A 23766-nucleotide genomic window follows, 5' to 3' on the forward strand; every position below is an offset into this window, starting at 1 on the left:
GAGGACATAACCTTAAATCATTTAAAGGAGTATAAATGACTTATTTACCCTGACAGAAAAGGGATGCCTCTTTAGCTCTTCAAAGAGAGATAATACCACGTACTGAAGAGCAGCACTTCCACTTATAATCACATCGATACACAGCCTTTAAAAACACCACTTAATTAAGCAAATATGCAGAGCTTTGCAGCATTCCACGACGTATGCAGCAGTTGGCAGTACTATCGTGTTTTGTTTCTCATTCCTTACTTCACCACTAGGATCTCCGATGTCACACGTTAACCAAATGGCGACCCAAATCTAAACGAACTGAACAAGCAAGTAAACACAGTTCTCGCTCTTATACGGTCTCGATCGAAATGTTAATGATGTCAATCGAAAGAACTTCACTTAGTATTAAGCAATGTAACTGAACTGCACCTCAATAATGCCACTTTCCATTTCAAAAATGAAACTCTCACAGCACTGCACAGAAACACGTCCTTTCACCTTGTCACACTACAACTAGAACGAAGAACGAAGGAAAGCCTGCCAACAACTTGGCCGACGACTCATGCCAGGGAATCTGGTTCAGATCATGTTGGAGAGCCCGCTTGCCTGGAACACAGTAAAGGCAATGGTGACATGCATTATGGGGACGAAGGTGAAAGAAGAGAAAGGAAGAACTTAATAATATACATCACTCCATTCTGATGTCATGCCGCCAAGCAGTTCCAGAATGGGTTGAGAGAAGAGGGCAGGGGTGGAAATCCAACTCCCACACAGAGTGGTGTCTTTCAAAGATTTTCCCCTGCCAAAAAAAAAAAAAAAAAAAAAAAACTACTACTACAACAATGGAGCAAGATGTTTCCTGAAAATTATTTATCAGCTACAAAATTGGAAAGTAACATTAATAGTAATTCTAGTCCCAAATAAAAATTTAATATCGTGAATAAGACTACACAGAAGGGTTATCAATATTTCCCTGGAAACAGCACTTACAAATACCATATTTACAATAGCATAATTCTCACACTTATTCTTTGAATATTATGACAAAAAACTCGGGTTTCCAGTCTTGGAAGTTTTAAATCCTGAAGGACATGATAGCCACGGCAGACCAGAAGAAAGCAACAGGTGATCAGCTGCCTGTTTCCGCCAAGGCAGGTCAATGTACATCGGGCTCCCCAACGCTTCAACCATTGGTCGAAGAACAGCCCCCAGTGACCGCCCCCCCACCATGGCGGCAGCGTACTGTATCCTACACTATATAATGAGATGCAATTACAACAGCACTTAATTCCACTGAGAGCTTCGCTGCTACTATCGAAGTCAGTCGGAACCCTTGACAATGCCGAATGCAGTCTTCGGTCAAATGTTGGGACATTCACTCGCTCCTGGACCAAGCCCTATAAGCCTGGAAAACAGTGACATGATTTGAAATCGATAGTTCTTTGAACTTCTTGGACTTAAATATAACAAGAGTCAATGAAAAATTCATATTTCAAATCTATAGGAAACCTTTCGCTCCCCTGACTATAAAAAACAAGACTTTGCACCCACAATCTCATAAACGGGCAACCTTTTTTACCTGAGTTTACAGGGCATTAAAGATTCCGCTCTCGATTGATAATAGGAAAAAAGAATTAAATTATATTAAGGAATTAGATAAATTCAATGGCTATAAGCCAGATCTGATTAATAAAATTAATAAGATCAAATTGAAAACTGCAACAAAGTTAACTCCAGAAAAACCTAAAAAAACAAGTTTTGTTGCTTGTTGCTTTCACTTGTACAAACCCGGCTATGTATCATATCACCAACCCTATGAAGAAGCACAACGTCACTATCGCATTCAGAACTCATAACACGAATCAAAAGATATTTTTCAATTCCAACACTGTAAATTCAACCTATAACAAATTTTCGAATTCTGGAATTTATAGGCTCAAGTGTGCCCAATGTAATTTTTTGTACATTGGGGAAACTGGGTGTAGTTTCCAAACTAGATACCTCGAGCATTACAATGCCTCTAAACACAATAAGTCTTTTGCAATGAACAATCATATGAAAGAGACTGGATTCAAGTTTACCACGACTGATAAAAATCTTCAAATCTTAAAATACGTAAGCAAGAGCAAAATGATGACAGAATTTGAATTTTTTTTTTTTTTTTTTTTTTGGATCAGCACTTCAATAATAATCAAAATTTAAATGATGTATTGGAAACAAAATGTTTGGTAATCAAACAACTTCGAAATTACTCACTTCTTATAATATAAATACCAATAATTTCATGAAAATATTTAATTATTATCTCGCCCACAATACTCCTACAATAACAGTAGCTACTTCACCTCCACCTCACCGTGCTACATCCCCTCCACAGACCACTAGTGATCTCAAGGTTTCGCCCACCCCTCCTCATCTGACTCATTCCCCGCCACCACAGGCACACCCCTACAATACGAGAAACAGTAACAAAGCGACTGCTAGACCTTCTCGTGCAGCCAATGCTGCTGATCATTAAGGCCCCCATTCCAGCAAAAATGACACAAGAAGCAGGAGATAATCTAGACAGAAGTCCATCCCAAACATATTTCAGTCTTTTACTAGGTGCTAATTGCAAACTCACAGCTGTCTTTATAAAAGTATACTGCATCATGGACCTGGCTACAACACCCCCAAAGTTCTGTCTCTTGTATGTGTCAAGTGCTGTGATAAGTTCTCCTGAGGCTATCACATGGCTTAAAAGATTGGACCTGGGACTATTACTGTTACCTGGATAGACTCTGGGACCATATAACAAATTGTATATCTATACTCTTCTTCTTGTGAAATATTTTTTGACATAAATATGTCTCATGCCTGGGGGCCATCTGAAAATTTGTGTCACGTGACGCAACAAAATTTGTGACAGAAGCATAACCATAGCAACCGTGCAGGCAGTGATGTACGGTATGGATGGACAGTCAGACAATGTTACCTAGCAACCGTGCAAGCTATGTCTCATTGCCATCTGAAATTAGCAGCTGTTGATGAATGGCCAACCGAACTCGATAGCTGCAGTCGCTTAAGTGCGGCCAGTATCCAGTATTCGGGAGATAGTGGGTTCGAACCCCACTGCCGGCAGCCCTGAAGATGGTTTTCCGTGGTTTCCCATTTTCACACCAGGCAAATGCTGGGGCTGTACCTTATTTAAGGCCACAGCTGCTTTCTTCCCACTCCTAGCCATTTCCTGTCCCATCGTCGCCATAAGACCTAACTGTGTCGACGCGACGTAAAGCAATTCGTAAAAAAAAAAAAAAAAGATGAATGGCCATCACCAAGAGACATATTTAGACATATTTATGATCATCTGATTTTTGCAAAGGGAAAAGTGGTTTCTTTTTAAAATGTTATTTCTTCTCAAATATACTGCTCAAAATATAAATGTAGTCATGTCTGTACTCATTCATAATGGCAATTGTACTGCTACCTAGTGGGACGGGGACTGATATAGTATTAAAGGAGCATTTCTAGTTTACAAATTGGAGCAAATGTTTGTTTATAGGAAGGGGAGTTAGGGATTGGAATACCTTACCAAGGGAGATGTTCAATAAATTTCCTATTTCTTTGCAATCATTTAAGAAAAGGCTAGGAAAACAACAGAGAGGGAATCTGCCACCTGGGCAACTGCCCTAAATGCAGTTCAGTAGTGATTCATTGACATAACAGATGGTGACACAGTCACTGCTTTTTAATTCCTAGTGTCAATTGAAACCATCCTATAACTCTAACTACAGTGTAGACAAAGTTTGATCTGAGTGAAATGTGGTGTTTACAAGGCATGACTGATCATATAAGTTGAGGCAGGGAACGAGGAAAGTATTTATCATCAAATAAGGGCACTCATGCAGATGCACTGCTTCAGGAAGGTTAATCCCAGAGGCAAGTTGCCAAAGATACTTCTTTTTTTTTTTTTTTTTTTTTGTCACACTAACTCTGATAGATTTTTGGTGACTGTAGGATAGTAAGATAGGAAAGGGATAGGACTGGGAAGTGGCCATAGCCTTTTTTTAAGGCAAGTCGTTTGAGTTGTGACGCTTTACAGGCGGCCTGCACATCTGTGAGGATGGAATCCTACCTGTGATGAATTCTAATGCTGGAGATGGTATACACACCAGTTCCCTTAGCCATCAGAATTAACAAATTAAGGTTAAAATCCCTGACCATGCTAGGAATCAAATTCAGGATCCCTTGGACCAAAGGCCAGCACACTGTTATACCATGGAGTCAGATAATGACTTGGCTGAATGATAAGCACAATGGACTTCAATTCAGAGGGGCCCAGTTTTGGTTCCCACCTGGGTCGAGGATTTTACTCGTGTCTGGTTAATTCCTTTAGCCTGGGGGCTGGGAGTTTCTGCTCATCTTAATACACATTTTCAAATAGGTGCGACACATCACACGATAAACCACCACAGAAACACACAATAGTGAATATACTACATCCCTCCATATAGGGTTGGCATCAGGAAAAGCATCCAGCTGTAAAACTAGGCTAAATCCAATCGAAAGTAATGACCCTCAGGTATCTGGGGAAAGGACAGGAAGCAGGACGAGAAAGAAGAGGAGGAGACTGTACATCAATGTGAATCTTACCAATGTAAATTTTTTTAAAAAATCTCTGTACCAAAAATGTGTACAAGCTTAGAGTGGATCTCTCTCTGTGTATTTCAACACTGATCAGACACCTTCTGGATGCAACAGTGTACAACAAACTCAACTGCCTAGTTAGCATTTGACAACGGAGTAAAACACAAATGTGGTAAATTCAACACACTGAGGATTGGTCACAATTTTTGTTGAAACTAAGTAACAAATATTAATATTGTAGAATCAAGAACAACTACCCCAGCAAAAACTGCTAAAATTCCAGTACAGAATTCAGAAAAAGGTCTCTTGCTCAACTTACACACACAACAAACTTCAACTCAACAATGTTTAAAAGATTATTATTATTATTATTATTATTATTATTATTATTATTATTATTATTATTATTATTATTATTATTATTACAGATGACCTTGAAGAATTGTACCCAGTTCCAAAAAAAACAAGCGGAAAATTTAGCTCCATTGAACCCTCGTAAAAACATGCCTGCTGGATGACAGAATGTGATGAAATTCATAAAGAGAAATAACAGGCATGGTTAAAGTTCCAAGCCCATAAATCACAAGAAAATGTTATCAACCTAACAAATATCAGCAAGAAATTCTCGCAAAATATAAGAAAAATTAAGAGAGAATTTCAAAAGGATATAATAAACTCCATTGAAGTTATCATAACACCAATTCTAGAGACTATTATAAAATTTTTGGAAGACTACTACAGAAATATGCTCCTCCTACATTAATATGAAAATGGAAAAATGGCACATGGCAGAAGTGAAAATGCTGAGATTATGGCAAAAGCATTCAGTAAACTTTTGAACTGTGAAGAACCTAAGGAACTATCACAAATTAATACAAATACTCCAATAAAAACCAACTTTAATAACACAGACCCTCCAACATTTCAAGAATTGACGATGATGCTTGTTGTTTTAAGGGGCCTAACATCGAAAGTCATCGGCCCCCATTTCAAAGAAGAACTTAAAAATTATAAGGCATGTGGAGAAGACCAGGTTTTTGTATAGATGTGGAAATATTCAAGTAATACAGGTTCAGATTCCCTTACACATGGCTTTGCAATTTTGCTAGTGGCTTTACGTCATCACAACACAGATAGGTCTTATGGCGACGATGGTATAGGAAATGCCTAAGAGTTGGAAGGAAGCAGCCGTGGCCTCACCCCAGCATTTACCTGGTGTGATAATGGGAAACCACGGAAAACCATCCTCCAGGCCGCCAACAGTGGGATTCAAACCCACTATCTCCTGGATGAAAGCTTACAGTCGCGCGCCCCTAACCGCACGGCCAACTCGCCTGGTCAAAAAAGGAGATAAGAGTAATCCAGATAATTATAGAGGATTGTCTATCTTGGACTGCATATACAAGACTTTTTCCAAGATCTTATATGGAAGGATTAAAGATCAACTAGAAAAATAATTAGGAGAATACCAAGGAGGCTTTAAACCCTGAAGTAGTTGTGCTGAACAGATCATCACTCTAAAATTAATAATGGCATACTACAAAAAACAAAACAAGCCTAAAAATAACATTTGTTGACTTTAAATAGGCATATGATTGTAAACATAGACCTTCAATATTAAAAATGTTATGGAATTTTGGACTCTATCCTAAATTAATTAAACTGATAGAACTTGCTTTAACTAATACCATATCAAAAGCAAAGTTTAGAGGAGTAGTTTCTGAACCATTTTTTATTAAAACAGGTTTAAGACAAGGAGACTGTTTATCACCATTACTATTTAATTGTGCATTAGAATTTATAATAAGGGAATAGTACAAGGTCAACCCAAAGAACATAAAAAGTTGGAAGCTCTAAACAAAATTTAACTGTTTAGGATTTGCTGATGACCTTGTTCTATTGTCAAACAATATTCAGGAAACTCAACACCAAATTAAATCTCAACAGGAAATAGCACAAAAAATAGGTCTTACAATAAATATCCTTTGAAATAACTGAGATCATGTTTACACATCCTCCCCCACTGGTAAATAAAATAACAATTAATTGATGGGCAAGAAATCAAAACTGTTGATAAATTGAAGTATTTAGGAGAAATCATAACTTACACAGCCAAAAATAACTTATGGTAGTGAAACCACTTTTAAAACTACTAATACAGCTGAAACAGACAAAATACTTAAGACAGAAAGAATAATAATTAGAACATGTATAAAAAAACAGTATCGAGTTAATGGACAAAGGAGAATAGCATCAAATAAAACAGTTTATAAGGAAATTGAACCAGTATTGAGCATGATTAGGAAAAAACATATATCATTCTTTGGACATCTTATCAGAACACCTGACACCAAAATTAGCAGAAGAATAATTGAAAAATTATGGAATAGCAAGACCAAGATTAAATGGATCACAGAAAGTAAGGAGGATATTAAAGAACTACAAATAACAATAGATGATCTCAAAAACCAAACAGAAAATATTAAGACACTTCAAGACACACACACTAGGCTACAGACCAGGATCAGTAAAAGGTCTAATGGGAGGATATTTTCAACAGAACAAAGGAAGGCAGCATCTTTCAGAATGAAAACCTATTGGGCTGATAGGACATCAAGAAATCCTTTGTATAACTGATTACGGTGGTCCAAAGTAGGCCATAAAATGTAAAATAAAAATAAAATAATTATTATTTCAGTTAAGCAGTCTTCAATTTGAAGTGTGATGTAAAAAGAAAGGAAATGACAACAACAATATACTGTGTTCAGTTTACCTCAATTAGGTAAGTCTTAAGAACATTGGTATATGAAAGTTTTTCAATTTTTTAACAATATTAAAGCAAGAGCTTGTAAAGAATTAAGTCTATAGACTGCTATCAAAAAGTAAGTAAAATAATAAAGAAACAAAACCCACCCAAAGATATGGGAATAGTACCCTGAGTACCCTGAGGTGTAACAACAGGCTGTGCTGGTGTACTAGCTCGTGTAGCCTGAGGAATCTTATGTGACCGTGACTCCAGGATGGCAGCAATCCCACAACTACAGTCCTCTTGCGTCGGGAGGACAGGCCGATTTTCAACAGCTCCATCACCAGTACTGCTCAGAAAGGGATCTGAAATAAGAAAGTTAACAAAAGAGAAAGAACATGGAATATTCTCTCCAAATTAGCTACCAATACCCACCAAATAAATAACAGAAAGGAACAAACAAGTGACAAATCAAGATACTAATACCAATATAAATGGTCCATTATTGGACATTATAAATTTTCCAGCTAACTCATTCCTGGTTGCCAGCATTTCACCCCCATGTGCTAAGTTGGGCTCATCAGTTGGTACTTAGCACACCCACCAAGACGCACGGCTAGTGCATACCGTGGAGGCCACTGCGTAGGCTACTTGGAGCCACCGGCAATGCCAATGCACTATGAAAGACTTTGTCTCATTACCAAAAATTGATGCCTGCTTGGCCAACCAGGAATAATAAAGAATAATAATAATAATAAAGAAACAAAACCCACCCAAAGGAATGAGTTAGCTGGAAAATTTATAATGTCCAATAACGGACCATTTATATTGGTATTATAAATTTACTCATTCGGGACAAATATTTCAGGTTCCCTATGGGTATCAACATCTGTATCAAATCAAGATTGCAGAAAGATAGGAAAATTATTAGGAAAATACAATAGGATAGATACTATGACAGGTCAGCATCAGGAGAGGGAGCAACAGAAAAGGAGAAAAGGACAAATATGAAAGCACACAAGGACAATCTTCTCATCTTCATATACTGTCGTCTTCAAATACGTAGGCTCTCTTGTCCAATTGAGAGAAATCAATCAATGATTCCACCTAATCGATACTACTTATTTGCCTTTGGCAAACTAAAAACTGTAGGACATGTTTCATCTAGTGACTAGACATTGTCAACTACATCTTGTTTAGGTTTGTTATTTACAAGAAGTAAGGACATATTCATCTCTTCTTAATCCTAAAAAGACATTTGAAAACCTGAGGAATAATTAACTTAGCTCCAACTAAAGGAATGTGTCATGGAGGGAGAGAGAGGGGGGGGGGGGCTGCAGGGGAGGGATGGGTGAAACCATCAAATTATGGTTAATTTCTTTTCAACAGTTGAAATGGCTTATAGTTAAAAATACTTTCAATGACATATTCAACATAGTTTTAAAAATTAAGTAGTCCTTATGATAGTATGAGTCTTAGATATTATGGGAATGTGATGAGATGTTATCATCTTACGACACCGGAACTTGTTTGAAAAAAATTAAATTTAAAAAAAGTTATATTATGCGTGCGCGCCGGCCTCTCACCGCTGAATACCGTGGTTCAAATCACGGTCACTCCATGTGAGGTTTGTGCTGGACAAAGCGGAGGCAGAACAGATTTTTCTCCGGGTGCTCCGGTTTTCCTCGTCATCTTTCATTCCAGCAACACTCTCCATTAACATTTCATTTCATCTATCAGGCATTTATCATTGCTCTGGAGGAGTGTGACAGGCTTTGGCAGCTGGCACATTTCCTATCCTTGCCACTAGATGGGGGTTTCATTCATTCCATTCCTGACCCGGTGGAATGACTGGAAACAGGCTGTGGATTTTCATATACGGTATGTGCCAAAATATTCAGTACTCATTTGCGTGCAGTGTGCATGCGCACACCTGAGCGTCTGCGTGTTGTTACGTCGCCATTGTTAGTTGTGGATGATAGGAAAACTTAAAACGGTCCACCTTTTCAATACAAAAATGTTATAGATTATTTATAACATGTATTTGTACTTGGAACTAGTTTCAACGCTGGTTTGCGTCATCATCAGCCAAAATGTGGGAATAGGCAAACATGTAGGCATTTATATTACACAAGGCGTTACATTAAACAATACACATCTTACAAGGAGATAAAAACAGGGACGAGTATAGAAACAAATGAATCGTTGAGAAAACAAAAGTTATACATATTAAAAATAACCTTAACCACACATCTTGCAGTGCGAAAGTGTTCTTCTTGAATGATTCCTGAATATAAAACACACGTGCACACATTTCTGAAGAGCCAGCAGGCAGGACAAAGTAAAGTGAAACCTTAAGAGTTCTCATTTTCTATGTTCTGACTAACTAATGAAGCCTCCCTTGAGTTCCTGATAAACATACAAAACAGGAAATTCTCCTTCACTCTCAACAATAGCTATAAAGACCAACTGTAAAATTTCATTTTAAATATTGTGCAGAGACGTGAAAGCATGATTTTGAACATGATATTACTCCTTCATATAACCCAGTTTTTTACAAGGTGTTACATTAAATCATACACATCTTACGAGGAGATAAAAACAGGGACGAATGTAGGAACACATGCATCATTGAGAAAGCAAAGTTATGCATATTAAAAATAAGCTTAACCACACAACTTGCAGTGCGAAAATATTTGCCTTGAATGATTCCTGAATACAAAACGCACGCGCACACACTTCTAAAGAGCCAGCAGGCGGGGAAAAAGTAAGGTGAAACCTTAAGAGTTCTTCTGAGAAGAGTTCATCATTCTTTCTATGATCTGACTAACTAATGAAGTCTCCCTTGAGTTCCTGATAAACGTACACAACAGGAAATTAAACAATACACATCTTACAAGGAGATGAAAACAGGGAAAGTTATACATATTAAAAATAACCTTAACCACACATCTTGTAGTGCGAAAATATTCGTCTTGAATGATTCCTGAATACAAAACACACGCGCACACATTTCTGAAGAGCCAGCAGGCAGGAAAAAGTAAAGTGAAACCTTAAGAGTTCTTCTGAGAAGAGTTCATCATTTTTTCTATGTTCCGACTAACTAATGAAGTCTCCCTTGAGTTCCTGATAAACATACACAACAGGAAATTCTCCTTCACTCTCAACAATAGCTATAAAGACCAACGGTAAATTTCATTTTAAATATTGTGCAGGGACGTGAAAGCATGATCTTGAATATAATATAACTCCTTCATCTAATCCAATTTTTTTTGTTGTTGTTCCTCCCCATCAACAAGATGTTCAGGTTAGGACAAACAAACTTTGGTTACAAAATGAACTAAAATTTCTCTATAAGAAAAAGTCGTTTTTAAATCATCGCTTATATGAAACTCACGTAGAGACAGCCACCTTACTCTCAAATGCTCAGTGGAATCTTTTTCAAGACGAAGTCCAAATCAAGTTGTTCAATATTTTGTCCAAAAAACAGATAACACTAGAGAAAAAACTTGTAGCACTTAAAAATAAGGAAAAACACAACAACTCCCCGCCAAAGCCTAACAGCAAACCTAACCTCGCTAATGACACTCTACAACAATTCCACCCACCAGTAATTAATCTTTCCACCACCAACTTAGATGAGGACGATATAAGAATTCTTTCGAAAGGTCCAAAGCACAACTGGCCTTGTTTCAACTCGGCCCTTACAGCCTCCAAACTCGTAGTTGAATCAGAAGTTGCTATCAGCAAAATGCCATATGAACTACAAGACGAACTCAGAATGGACGTAAAAAAACAATTAAACAAAAGTTTTTTCTCAAAAAATCGCACTGCGACCCCTATCACCAAAATCAACAAAGACTCCCTTACTGAAAGAAAACAAATTCTCAATCTTAAAAAGAAAGTCAAAGACAACCACCTCATCATTACAAAGGCCGACAAAGGCAACACAACAGTCATTATGGATAAAACAGATTACATTCAAAAAACCAAAACTTTCTTAGATAATGACTCCTTCTCAATAGTTAAGAAGGACCCAACACAATCAATTCAAAGGCAATTGAAACAAATTCTAAAGAACACTTCTTTTCTCCTCACTGAACAAGAAAAACAGAAGTTAATTACTATGAACCCAGGCCTACCAACAGCTAAAGCACTACCCAAAATCCACAAAACCGGTGTCCCTATTCGACCCATAATAAACTACAGACCAAGCCCCTTATATAAATTATCTCAATTTATCCAACAATTTCTTAATAAACATTATAAATTCTCATCAAATAAATCCATCAGGAACACTGCAGAATTAGTGAACAAACTAAACAGTTTCAAGCTTCAACCATATCATTCAATGCACTCCTTTGATATAGTCAACATGTATCCCAGTATAAACACCAACTCATTATTCCCGATCATCGAAAAGAACTTACTTGCTAACAATCAACTAAGTAAGCTAGAAGTTCAAGACTTTATGACCATATTAAGATTACTAATTAACAATAACTACTTCACATTCGATAAGATCATTTACAAACAAGATGGTTTGGCTATGGGTTCACCAGCCTCAGGAATTTTAGCAGAGATCTACCTTGATTTCCTAGAGCACACCGCCATCGACAATAACATCAAATTTGCTAATATCCAATTCTGAGCTAGGTACATAGATGACACATTTATAATCCTAGATGAACGCTCCATAGACGCACCATCCACCCTCAAAAACCTTAATAATATTGATCATGACATTAAATTTACCTTAGAATCAGAGACAAACAACTCCATCCACTTCCTAGACCTAACAATCAATAGGCACCCCTCTTCGTTCACATATAGTATCTATAGAAAGCCCACTCAAACGGCCACTACTATAAGAAATGACTCACTACACCCCCAAACACACAAAGCGGCTACATATAATAGCTTAGTAGACCGAGCATTCAAAATTCCGATGTCAAGAAAAAACTTAAATAAAGAATTGAACACCATTCGCTCTATAGCAAAATTCAATGGTTATAATGAATCCTTTATTGAAAGAATAATCAATAAATTCAGACACCGCCCAAAAACCACCCTAATAAAAGACAATACTAGCACAGCCACGTTTTCCACATTTACCTTCAATAAAGAAATTTACAACGTCACCAACGTTTTTAAAAAACACAACGTTCAAATAGCCTTTCGTACTAACAATAGAAGCACAGAGATCCTACACAACTCTTCATCAATAAATAAAAGTAGTCCTTTTTCTAAATCAGGTGTATATAGGTTTTCTTGCCAAGACTGCAAAAGTTCTTACCTAGGGCAAACAGGACGCAGCTTTAAAATCAGATATGCAGAACATGTCAATGCCATAAAACATAACCGTTTTTCCGCGGTCGGCCTACATATAAAAGAATTTAAGCACAACTTTACTGAAATAAATCAAGATCTTGAGGCATTAGATATTCTAAACAAAGGTTCTTTCTTAGACGTCACTGAAAACCTCTATATTCATTTAGACCAATATTTCAATCCCAACCTAAACTTAAATGATATCTCAGAGAAACCAAAGATCCTATTCGACTTTCTCATTGAATTTTTCAAAAACATGAATATCCCGAAAAACAGATCTGTCTTTCAGATTATGCATAATACTTTGTCATGCCACACACTTTCACCACATCACCCTCCATACTTCCCCTCCTTCCACTCCTCCTCCCCTACCGCTCCTCCCCTCTCCCCTCCTAACCCAACAACGGCCGCTCCCCAGACCTAAACTATCCAACACGCTCTGTTCCTCTTCATCCCGCGCCATAGCGTTACCACCTCATGTCCCGCAATAAACATCATAGAAACCTGCCCCCACCCTACACGTAACGCTGCAACAATACACCACAAATACTGGCACAGTCATCCTCCAAACTCTCAACAACGTATTCCTTTATACCTATTTTATATTCTTGTCGAGCTGAATACCGGACCTGTGAAGATTACAAGATTATTTTGTGCATCTACAGAATGGTGTGTTAATGAAGCTATGTAATATAGAGAGAGACTTTCAAATGTGGTTAAATGAAGAAGTTATATCATGTTCAAGATCATGCTTTCACATCTCTGCACAGTATTTAAAATACAATTTACCGTTGGTCTTTTATAGCTATTGTTGAGAGTTAAGGAGAATTTCCTGTTGTGTATGTTTATCAGGAACTCAAGGGAGACTTCATTAGTTAGTCGGAACATAGAAAAAATGATGAACTCTTCTCAGAAGAACTCTTAAGGTTTCACTTTACTTTTTCCTGCCTGCTGGCTCTTTAGAAACGTGTGCGCGTGAGTCTTGTATTCAGGAATCACTCAAGGCAAATATTTTCGCACTGCAAGTTGTGTGGTCAAACTTATTTTTAATATGTATAATTTTTGCTTTCTCAACAATGCATTTGTTTCTACATTCGTCCATGTTTTTATCTCCTCGTAAGATGTGTATTGTTTAATGTAACACCTTGTATAAAAAATTGGGTTAAATGAAGGAGTTATATTATATTCAAGATCATGCTTTCACGTCCCTGCACAATATTTAAAATGAAATTTACCGTTGGTCTTTATAGCTATTGTTGAGAGTGAAGGAGAATTTCCTGTTGTGTATGTTTATCAGGAACTCAAGGGAGACTTCATTAGTTAGTCGGAACATAGAAAAAATGATGAACTCTTCTCAGAAGAACTCTTAAGGTTTCACTTTACTTTTTCCTGCCTGCTGGCTCTTCAGAAATGTGTGCGCGTGTGTTTTGTATTCAGGAATCATTCAAGACGAATATTTTCGCACTACAAGATGTGTGGTTAAGGTTATTTTTAATATGTATAACTTTCCCTGTTTTCATCTCCTTGTAAGATGTGTATTGTTTAATTTCCTGTTGTGTACGTTTATCAGGAACTCAAGGGAGACTTCATTAGTTAGTCAGATCATAGAAAGAATGATGAACTCTTCTCAGAAGAACTCTTAAGGTTTCACCTTACTTTTTCCCCGCCTGCTGGCTCTTTAGAAGTGTGTGCGCGTGCGTTTTGTATTCAGGAATCATTCAAGGCAAATATTTTCGCACTGCAAGTTGTGTGGTTAAGCTTATTTTTAATATGCATAACTTTGCTTTCTCAACGATGCATGTGTTCCTACATTCGTCCCTGTTTTTATCTCCTCGTAAGATGTGTATTATTTAATGTAACACCTTGTAAAAAACTGGGTTATATGAAGGAGTTATATCATGTTCAAAATCATGCTTTCACGTCTCTGCACAATATTTAAAATGAAATTTTACAGTTGGTCTTTATAGCTATTGTTGAGAGTGAAGGAGAATTTCCTGTTTTGTATGTTTATCAGGAACTCAAGGGAGGCTTCATTAGTTAGTCAGAACATAGAAAATGAGAACTCTTAAGGTTTCACTTTACTTTGTCCTGCCTGCTGGCTCTTCAGAAATGTGTGCACGTGTGTTTTATATTCAGGAATCATTCAAGAAGAACACTTTCGCACTGCAAGATGTGTGGTTAAGGTTATTTTTAATATGTATAACTTTTGTTTTCTCAACGATTCATTTGTTTCTATACTCGTGCCTGTTTTTATCTCCTTGTAAGATGTGTATTGTTTAATGTAACGCCTTGTGTAATATAAATGCCTACATGTTTGCCTATTCCCACATTTTGGCTGATGATGACGCAAACCAGCGTTGAAACTAGTTCCAAGTACAAATACATGTTATAAATAATCTATAACATTTTTGTATTGAAAAGGTGGACCGTTTTAAGTTTTCCTATCATCCTTTCTCAGTTCAATACGGACAAAAATGAAATTCCTAGGTTTAAATTAAATTGTTAGTTGTGTAAAGAACGTTGTGCACTGTGATTAGAAGTGACAATGGGTCTCGCGATAGAGGAAAAAGTGTTTATAGTGGAGTATTATTTTCGCTTGTATGGAAACGGTTATCAAGGTGGGCCGAGTTTAAAGTTAGTGGCGGAACAATGTCGTGAACACTTCAATAATCCAGCACCTAGCAACACAGTTATGCTATCTATTGTTAAAAAATTTCATTGTACGGGTAGTGTATTGTATCAATGCAAGGGAAGGTCTGGTAGGCCAGTAACTGTGTCTACAAATGAAAAACATGGGCGTGTTCTCAATCAGGTATTGCAGTCTCCAAAGCGAAGTCTCTGGCGAACAGCCCTGAAATTAAACATCAGCCCTACGTCACTTCGACGATTGTTTAAAGATGTAGGTGGATTTCCCTACCGAATACGGGTTGAGCAACGATTGACGGAGCACGATAGGCATGTCAGGGTGGAATAGTGTGCACGATTTTGGCCTTGGTGTACGAGGATGCAGATTTATTGTTCAACGTGTGGTTCTCCGACGAAAGTCACATTCACTTGGATGGTTTATCAATCGCCAAACAACTCGCTTTCTTAGTTTCAAGAGGCTAGGCACTATAGTCCAGAAACCGCTACATAGTGTGCGTGTGACGATTTGGTGTGGAGTGTCAGGAATTGGTGTGCTAGGTCCATATTTCACAGAGAATGATGATGGTGCACCTCTTACTGTTAAACAGGAACGATATAGGAACATGGTGATCAGGCCATTTATTCAGGATCTAAGAAGGTTTTGTCATGCCAGGAACAAGCAGATGAATAGACAGTGGTTCCAACAAGACGGGGCGACCTGCCACACCGCTCGACAGACTATGGCTATGCTGCAAGAAACCTTTCCAGGACGAGTAATTTCCTGCAGGGCTGAGTTCCCCTACCCATCACATTCCCCCAATCTCACACCACCTGATGCTTACGTGTGGGGAATGTTAAAGGAGCAAATTTTCAACTGTCCAGATCCACCCAAAACTGTGCCTGCATTACGTCAGAAGATCGTCTCGTTCTTCGGGACTCTGCAGCAACGTATGTTCCAGAATATGTTGGAAAATCTGCGTGATCGTTACGGACACTGCCTACAGCACAATGGAGCACATTTTGAACATTTACACTATCATCTCGATAAGTAAGGTAATGACAATAAGACTCATATAATTTCTAGTACTGTATATTTTGGCGCATACTGTATTATGCGTGAGTTCACAAAATTTATAACCACATTGGAGTTGGCATTCCATAGGAGAATCTTAAGGGTTGTTTGGCATTAGACTGCATTTGCATTAAAAAATAAAATTTCAAACAAGATCCAGTGTCATAAGAAGATAACGCATCACATTCCCAGAATATCTGAGACTCACGCTATCATAAAGACTACGTAATTTTTAAGACTACATTGAATATTACATTAAAAGTTCTTTTAGCTATAGGCTATTTTAACTATTAAAAACAAATTTTAAATAATTTGATAGTTTCACCCATTCCTCCCCTCCCCACCTCTTTCCATAACACATTCCCTTAGTTTGAGCTAAGTTAATTATTTTTAAGGTTTTCAAATGTCTTTTTAAGATTAAGAAGAGATGAATATGTCCTTAATTCTTGTAAATAACATACCTAAACAAGACGTAGCTGATGATGTCCAGTAACTAGGCAAAACATGTACTACAGTTTTTAGTTTGCCAAAGGCAAAGAAATAGTATCGATTAGGTGGAATCATCGATTTATTTCTCTCAATTGTATGTCACATCAATACAGATCATGAGGATGATAGTTTGCAACGACTCACTCGTCATCAATCTCAATTCTTCTACATCTATTTCTTCTCAGCCTCTGACCACCTGTATTACAATAATTTTTATCTCTTCCCCTTTCCTGAGTTTAAACTCTTAGCACAGATGGCAGTCAAGATCAAGGTGTCTAGGAGTTGATAGTTTCTATTTTGTCCCAACAGGCAAATGCTGCATAAAGTGACAAGCTTATAACATATTTGTTGTGATATAGGTGGCCAGGAAGACCAAGGCTTCTTGAGCTCATTGTTATATGTTATTTCCCAGAATACTTCATAGAGGTACAAATGCTGTTTTCATGTAGTACTGTGCAGTGTGTATGTGTATACGGCACATCACTGCTGCGGCTATTAATTGCGGGTGTACCTGCATACATAAAATCAGACAGGGGTTCATTCGATGTTTTCCTTGTACTTAAGGAACACTAATAAAATCAGATTAGAGATGCTTACATTGATTTCATTCTCCATTTATGAATGTAGGAAGATTGTGGAGAGTTTATTATTGAAATTGTTCTCAAAATTAATAAATGGTTTCCAGTGACTGATATTGAGCTCATTCTGAACTAACATCACTAGCTCACTGGCTAAATTACAATTACTCAATTTTTGAAGCTGATTGATATTTCTCATAAACTGTCACTATCAGATGAGATGAAAAATTTAATTGTCTCTAATATGCAAGATATGAAGGGCTTGTAGCAATAACATATAAGGCCATAAACAGGAATACATTTCTTTGGATCTATACCACTTTCTGAAACTTATTTTATGCAATCACAGGACAACTTGTTTTAAACTTAATCAAATGAATTCACAACAGAAGAGCAAACATCTCCTTTACAAGGGAGACAAAGTAACCCCCAAACACTTTACACAAAATATACTTCCAAACCAAACCAACGTCCATAGCGCAACAGCCCCGAATGGGTGTGGCCTATCAAGAGACCACTGCTCAGCCGGAATGCCAGCAGATTACAAGGTATCGCGTGGTCGGCACGACTAATCCTCTTGGCCATTATTCTTGGCTTTCTAGACCAGGGCCGCTATCTCACCATCAGATGGCTCCTCAATTCTAATCGCATAGGCTGAGTGGACCTTGAACCAGCCCTAAAATCCAGGTAAAAATCCCTGACCTGGCTGGTAATCAAACCCAGCACTTCCAGCTAAGAGGCAGGCATGCTATTCCTACACCGTCGGGCCAGCCATAACATACTCCCACACACCAAAATTACTGATAATAGCATTGAATATATAAGAAGCATGAATATACTGCAATTTATGTTTAAAAGAAAATGGTTAAGCAAATTATTACCTAAGCGTGCTTAAAGTTTTATACACTCCACAGTGCAATTTAACAAATTCTAAGTCATTAAATGAACTAGGGTTTCACTATACATTACATACACACATATGTTATCATTATAGACTGTTATGCCTTTCAGTGTTCAGTCTGCAAGCTTCTGTGAATATACTACATGTTGCCACAATCCTCTATTTGCGACTAGTGCTGTGGCCTCATTTAGTTCTATACCCTCTTTAAATCGTTAGAAACTAAGTCTAACCATCATCATCTTGGTCTCCCCCTACTTCTCTTACCCTCCATAACAAAGTCCATTATTCTCCTAGGTAACCTATACTCCTCCATTCGCCTCACATGATTCCACAACCGAAGCTGGTTTATGCCTACAGCTTCATCCATTGAGTTCATTCTTAACTTAGCCTTTATCTTATTATTCCGAGTACCCTCCTGCCATTGTTCCCACAACCGAGCTCGACAGCTGCAGTTGCTTAAGTGCGGCCAGTGCCCAGTATTCGGGAGATAGTGGATTCAAACCCCACTGTCGGCAACCCTGAAGATGGTTTTCCGTGGTTTCCCATTTTCACACTAGGCAAATGCTGGGGCTGTACCTTAATTAAGGCCACAGTTACTTCCTTCCCACTCCTAGCCCCTTCCTGTCCCATCGTCGCCATAAGACCTATCTGTGTCAGTGTGACATAAAGCAACTTGCGAAAAAAAAAAATGTTCCCACCTGTTTGTATCAGCAATCATTCTCGCTACTTTCATGTCTGTTACTTCTAACTTATGAATAAGATATCCTGAGTCCACCCAGCTTTCGCTCCCGTAAAGCAAAGTTGGTTTGGAAACAGACTGATGTAAAGATAGTTTCATCTGGGAGCTGACTTCCTTCTTACAGAATACTGTTGATCGCAACTGCGAGCTCACTGCATCAGCTTTACTACACCTTGATTCAATCTCACTTACTATATACCATCCTGGGAGAACGCACAACCTAAATACTTGAAATTATCTACCTGTTCCAGCTTTGAATCACCAATCTGACCAGTGGTGGTGGGCTCTCAGGAGCACGGGAGCACGTGAACACCCAATGTTAATACATATTCACACATTCATGGATAATTTATAACTTCCCTTTCTTTCGACCTGATTTCGACAATTGATCGAAATCATTTGACTTATATCGCAGCTCCGTTACACCGACAGTAGTTCGTTTTGACTGACAGTGCAGCGAGCACACTGGATAATGCGCTATTGTGCTGAAGACTATACGCATGCGCAAAGCAGATGACGTCATGGTTTACGCACTGATATTCCCATTAGCGAGGAGCACGGTAAGGTACATGCCTTGCCGTCTAGAGCCACCCTCAACCCAGTGGCAGTATTACAGTTGACCACAAGGGTCCACAACCTTCCCTATTACAGTTAGCCACAGCCTCCCAGGAGCTACTACTGCATTACATTACCGGCATATTTTGCTAGTAATTCTGAACAGGCATTTTCTAGCTCATTGTCAACAGGTGTTTGTAATCGTGGGAAGAAGTTTGCTTTACCGTATGACTGGAAAATCTTTTCAAGTGAAATCAATTTGTGTGTTGTGTTTTGCTTCTGTGTTTGTATGGTTTGTGACCATGGTATTCTTTGTGTACGAGGAAATGAATTCGGTTCAGGTAATTTTAACCAGTGAAATACTAACCTATCAGGATAAGTTAGAAATTAAAAGGCTTGGATCGGACAGACTAGATATGATTATCGAAAAAGTCACAAAACTGACAAACGTGAGTATTGGCATAAGTTTAAGAGAGAAGTGTACCAAACACGCAAGTGGCTCTGTGGATGTAGATCTAGGAATGCGCTTTTTTGTTTGCCCTGTTTATTGTTCAACAAAGAAGTGTATGGAATTCAGCTGGGTGCACAGACCTTGCTTATTTGAGTGAAAAAATAAATAAACATAAAAATTATCATGTACACAAAAACACGAGTATTGAATTCTCTATGCTAGGCCATGTCTATATCACCACGCAGCTGGATTCCACTTACTGTGAATCGATTAAGAAACATAATCAGCAAATCGATGCAAATAGGTATATACTGTCCAGATTAATCAACTGTAATCTATTAGTTTCATGGTCCGTATTGATAGTTCAAGTACAAGTATGAAGGATGAGTTCTCCACCTAATCAATACTTTATTTTACATAGTGTCAATATTATTTACATAAAAACAGTACCGGTTTCGACCCGTAAATAGGTCATCTTCAGCTGCTAAAGAACCTACTTAATAGCGACTGTACAGAATAAATACTACTGAAATTAAAATTAAACAAGAATGCCATTAAATAAACATGATACCACTATTCTAAAATTACTTAATGTTAAGATATATACATATGGTACAGTTTTGGGGTTAAGGGGGTTATTTTCAAATATTACATTTACTGAGGCTGGAATCGGATACAGTTCTTAGAGTTAATCAAGAATCACTGATATTCGGATGTCAAGTTATCTGTGTTATCTGTAAAGAAAAATGGCCGAGAGGATACGTCGTGCTAACCACACGACACCTCGTAACCTGCAGACCACCAAGCTGAACAGCAGTCGCTTGGTAGGCCATGGAGTTTGGTTTGGTTCTGCACTAACACCCAGGTGAACTTCATGCTGTTTAAAAACCAAGAATAATGCTCACATCCTCCAATATTTGCAGTGTAGTACGTAGGTGGTTTGAAAAGTTCTTGGAATGTACTAGAATTAAGTATCTTACCTCGGTGGAACTGCTTTTATTTTTCAACATAGTCTCCCTGTAGACTAATGCATTTGGTCCAGCGATGTTCCAATGCCTTGATTCCATCTCGAAAATGAGATTCCTCCAGGCCTGCAGAATACCTCTCCAATTCGGCTGTCAGTTCTTCCCTTGTTCAAAATCTCCGTACACCGAGGAAAAGTTTCAGCTTGGGGAATAGATAAAAGTCTGATGGTGCCAAATCAGGTGATTAAAGGTGGATGTGGCAACAATTCGTACCCCAGGTCATGAAGTTTTGCCATGGCAATAACACTTGTGTGCGGCGGAGCGTTGTCCTGATGAAAGATGACCTTTTTCGTTGCCAAACCAGGCCTTGTTTCGTGTATCCCTTCCTGTAGTTGGTCTAGGAGGTTTACATAGTATTGCCCCATAATTGTTTGGCCAGTAGGAAGATAATCTATCAGCAGAATGCCTTTTGCATCCCAGAAAACCGAGACCATGACCTTTCCGGCCGAACGCACTGCCTTTGCTTTCTTTGGTGGTGGTGAATCAGCATGTTTCCACTGCTTTGACTGCTGTTTTGTCTCTGGGGTATAGTAGTGGACCCAAGTTTCATCTGTAGTCACAAAACGGCGCCAAAAATCTTGTTGGTTGCACTGAAAAAAGGCCAGACTTTGTTCGGACATTTCCAATCTGGTGCGTTTATTGTCCAATGTCAAGAGCTGCGGCATCCATCTTGCGGATAATTTTTCATACCCAATTGTTCGGTTAAAATATAATATACCCATTCAGAAGACATCCGTACAGCTTCAGCAATCTGCCGCTCTTTCAGTCGACGATCCTCCATGAACATTTTATGCACTTTTGCGATAAATTCTGGGGTCGTAACACTTTTTGGCCGTCCACTACGCGGATCATCATCCAAGCTCTCCTGACCAAATTTAAACTTGCTGGTCCACTTGGCAAGAGTTGAAAATGAAGGAGCAGAGTCCCCCAGTGTGTTCTGAAAGTCGGCATGAATTTCCTTTGCTTTCATACCTTTCTTTACAAAGTATTTAATCACTGCTCGAATCTCAGTTTTTTCCATTGTCACAAATCACTAGGCGGGAACAACAACAAAGAGTTGTCACTACCACACTCCTGCAGCTAGAGCACTGACGCGCCACGTGTTCACTCACAAAGGATGTGTGATTATTGTGCGGGAACCTCGTTGCTCTAGCACTGACATCTAGCTGTGATTCCGAGAACTTTTCAAACCATCCTCGTAAAGTTATTATGAATTTTACTTTTGTTCTACACTAACAGATTAGTCTTGTATAAAATTTATCCTCAGTTACAGGGGTTCTACCAAATTATTTGTGCAGAAGGAACCATACAAGGAACTGTTAGTGAAATGATTTATGTACCTATGTTACTTTTTTGCTGACTTGAGACATGAACAAAAATATTGTTATGAACCCCCTAAAAATTTTGTCACGAGTCGCCACTGAATCTGATAATCATTTCTGTTGAATTTCGTTCCTACTGACATCAATTTAGTCTTCAAAAGGCTAATTTTCATACCCTACTCATTGCACCTATTTTCAAGTTCCAAGATATTAGACTGCAGGCTTTCGGCACAATCTGCCATTAAGACCAAGTCGTCAGCATATGCCAAGACTGCTTACTACATTTCCACCTAACCGAATCCCTCCCTGCCTTTTTATACCTTTCAGCAGATGATCCATGTAAACTACGAACAGCAAAGGTTAAAGATTAGAGCCTTGTCTAACCCTGAACCAAGAACTCATTCTACCATCAATTCTCACAGAAGCCCAATTGTCAACATAAATGCCTTTGATTGATTTTAATAATCTACCTTTAATTCCATGGTCCCCAGTATGGCGAACACCTTGTCCCTTGGTACCCCGTCATATGCTTTCTCTAGATCTACGAAACGTAAACACAGCTGTCTAGTCCTCTTGTAGCATTTTTCAATTACCTGGCGCATACTGAAAATCTGATCCTGACAGCCTCTCTGTGGTCTGAAACCACACTGGTTTTCATCCAATTTCCTCTCAACGACTGATCGCACCCTTCCTTCCAAAATTCCAGTGAATACTTTGCCTGGTATACTAATCAATGAGATACCTCGATAGTTGTTGCAATCCTTCTTGTTCCCTTGCTTATAGATAGGTGCAATTACTGCTCTTGTCCAATCTGAAGGTACCTTACCAACACTCCATGCTAATGTTACTACACTATGAAGCCATTTCATCCCTGCCTTCCCACTATACTTCACCATTTCAGATCTAATTTCATCTATTCCTGCTACTTTATGACAATGGAGTTTATTTACCATCCTTTCCACTTCCTCAAGCATAATTTCACCAACATCATTTTCCTCCTCCCCATGAGTCTGCCTGTTCACAACATCACCAGGATGACTTCCTTTTACGATGAGAAGATGTTCAAAATATTCCCACCACCTCTCCAGTGATTCCTTGGGATCTATTATCAGTTCACCTGAATTACTCAAAACATTGTTCATTTCATTTTTCCCTCCCTTCCTAAGATTCTTTATTACTGTCCAGAAAGGTTTCCCTGCTGCTTGACCTAGCTTTTGCAGGTTATAACCAGAAACTTCCCCCGACTGGTTTTTTGGATTCAACAACTATTTGTTTCGCTCTGTTTCTTTCATCTATGTACAATTCCCTGTCTGCA

The 23766-nt window shown here is 38.3% G+C and overlaps 1 protein-coding gene across 1 annotated transcript in view; it reads right to left on the reverse strand.

The window, feature by feature from the left end:
* The window catches only part of LOC136864721 (protein FAM135A), a 570393-nt gene that overhangs the window by 83896 nt on the left and 462731 nt on the right, over positions 1-23766 (reverse strand). Inside the window, exon 12 of the mRNA XM_068226397.1 lies at positions 7531-7728. Within this exon, the coding sequence (XP_068082498.1) occupies positions 7531-7728 (198 nt within the window). The remainder of the gene's footprint in view (positions 1-7530; positions 7729-23766) is intronic.

This window comes from Anabrus simplex, chromosome 2, assembly GCF_040414725.1.
Source record: "Anabrus simplex isolate iqAnaSimp1 chromosome 2, ASM4041472v1, whole genome shotgun sequence".
NCBI lineage: Eukaryota > Metazoa > Arthropoda > Insecta > Orthoptera > Tettigoniidae > Anabrus > Anabrus simplex.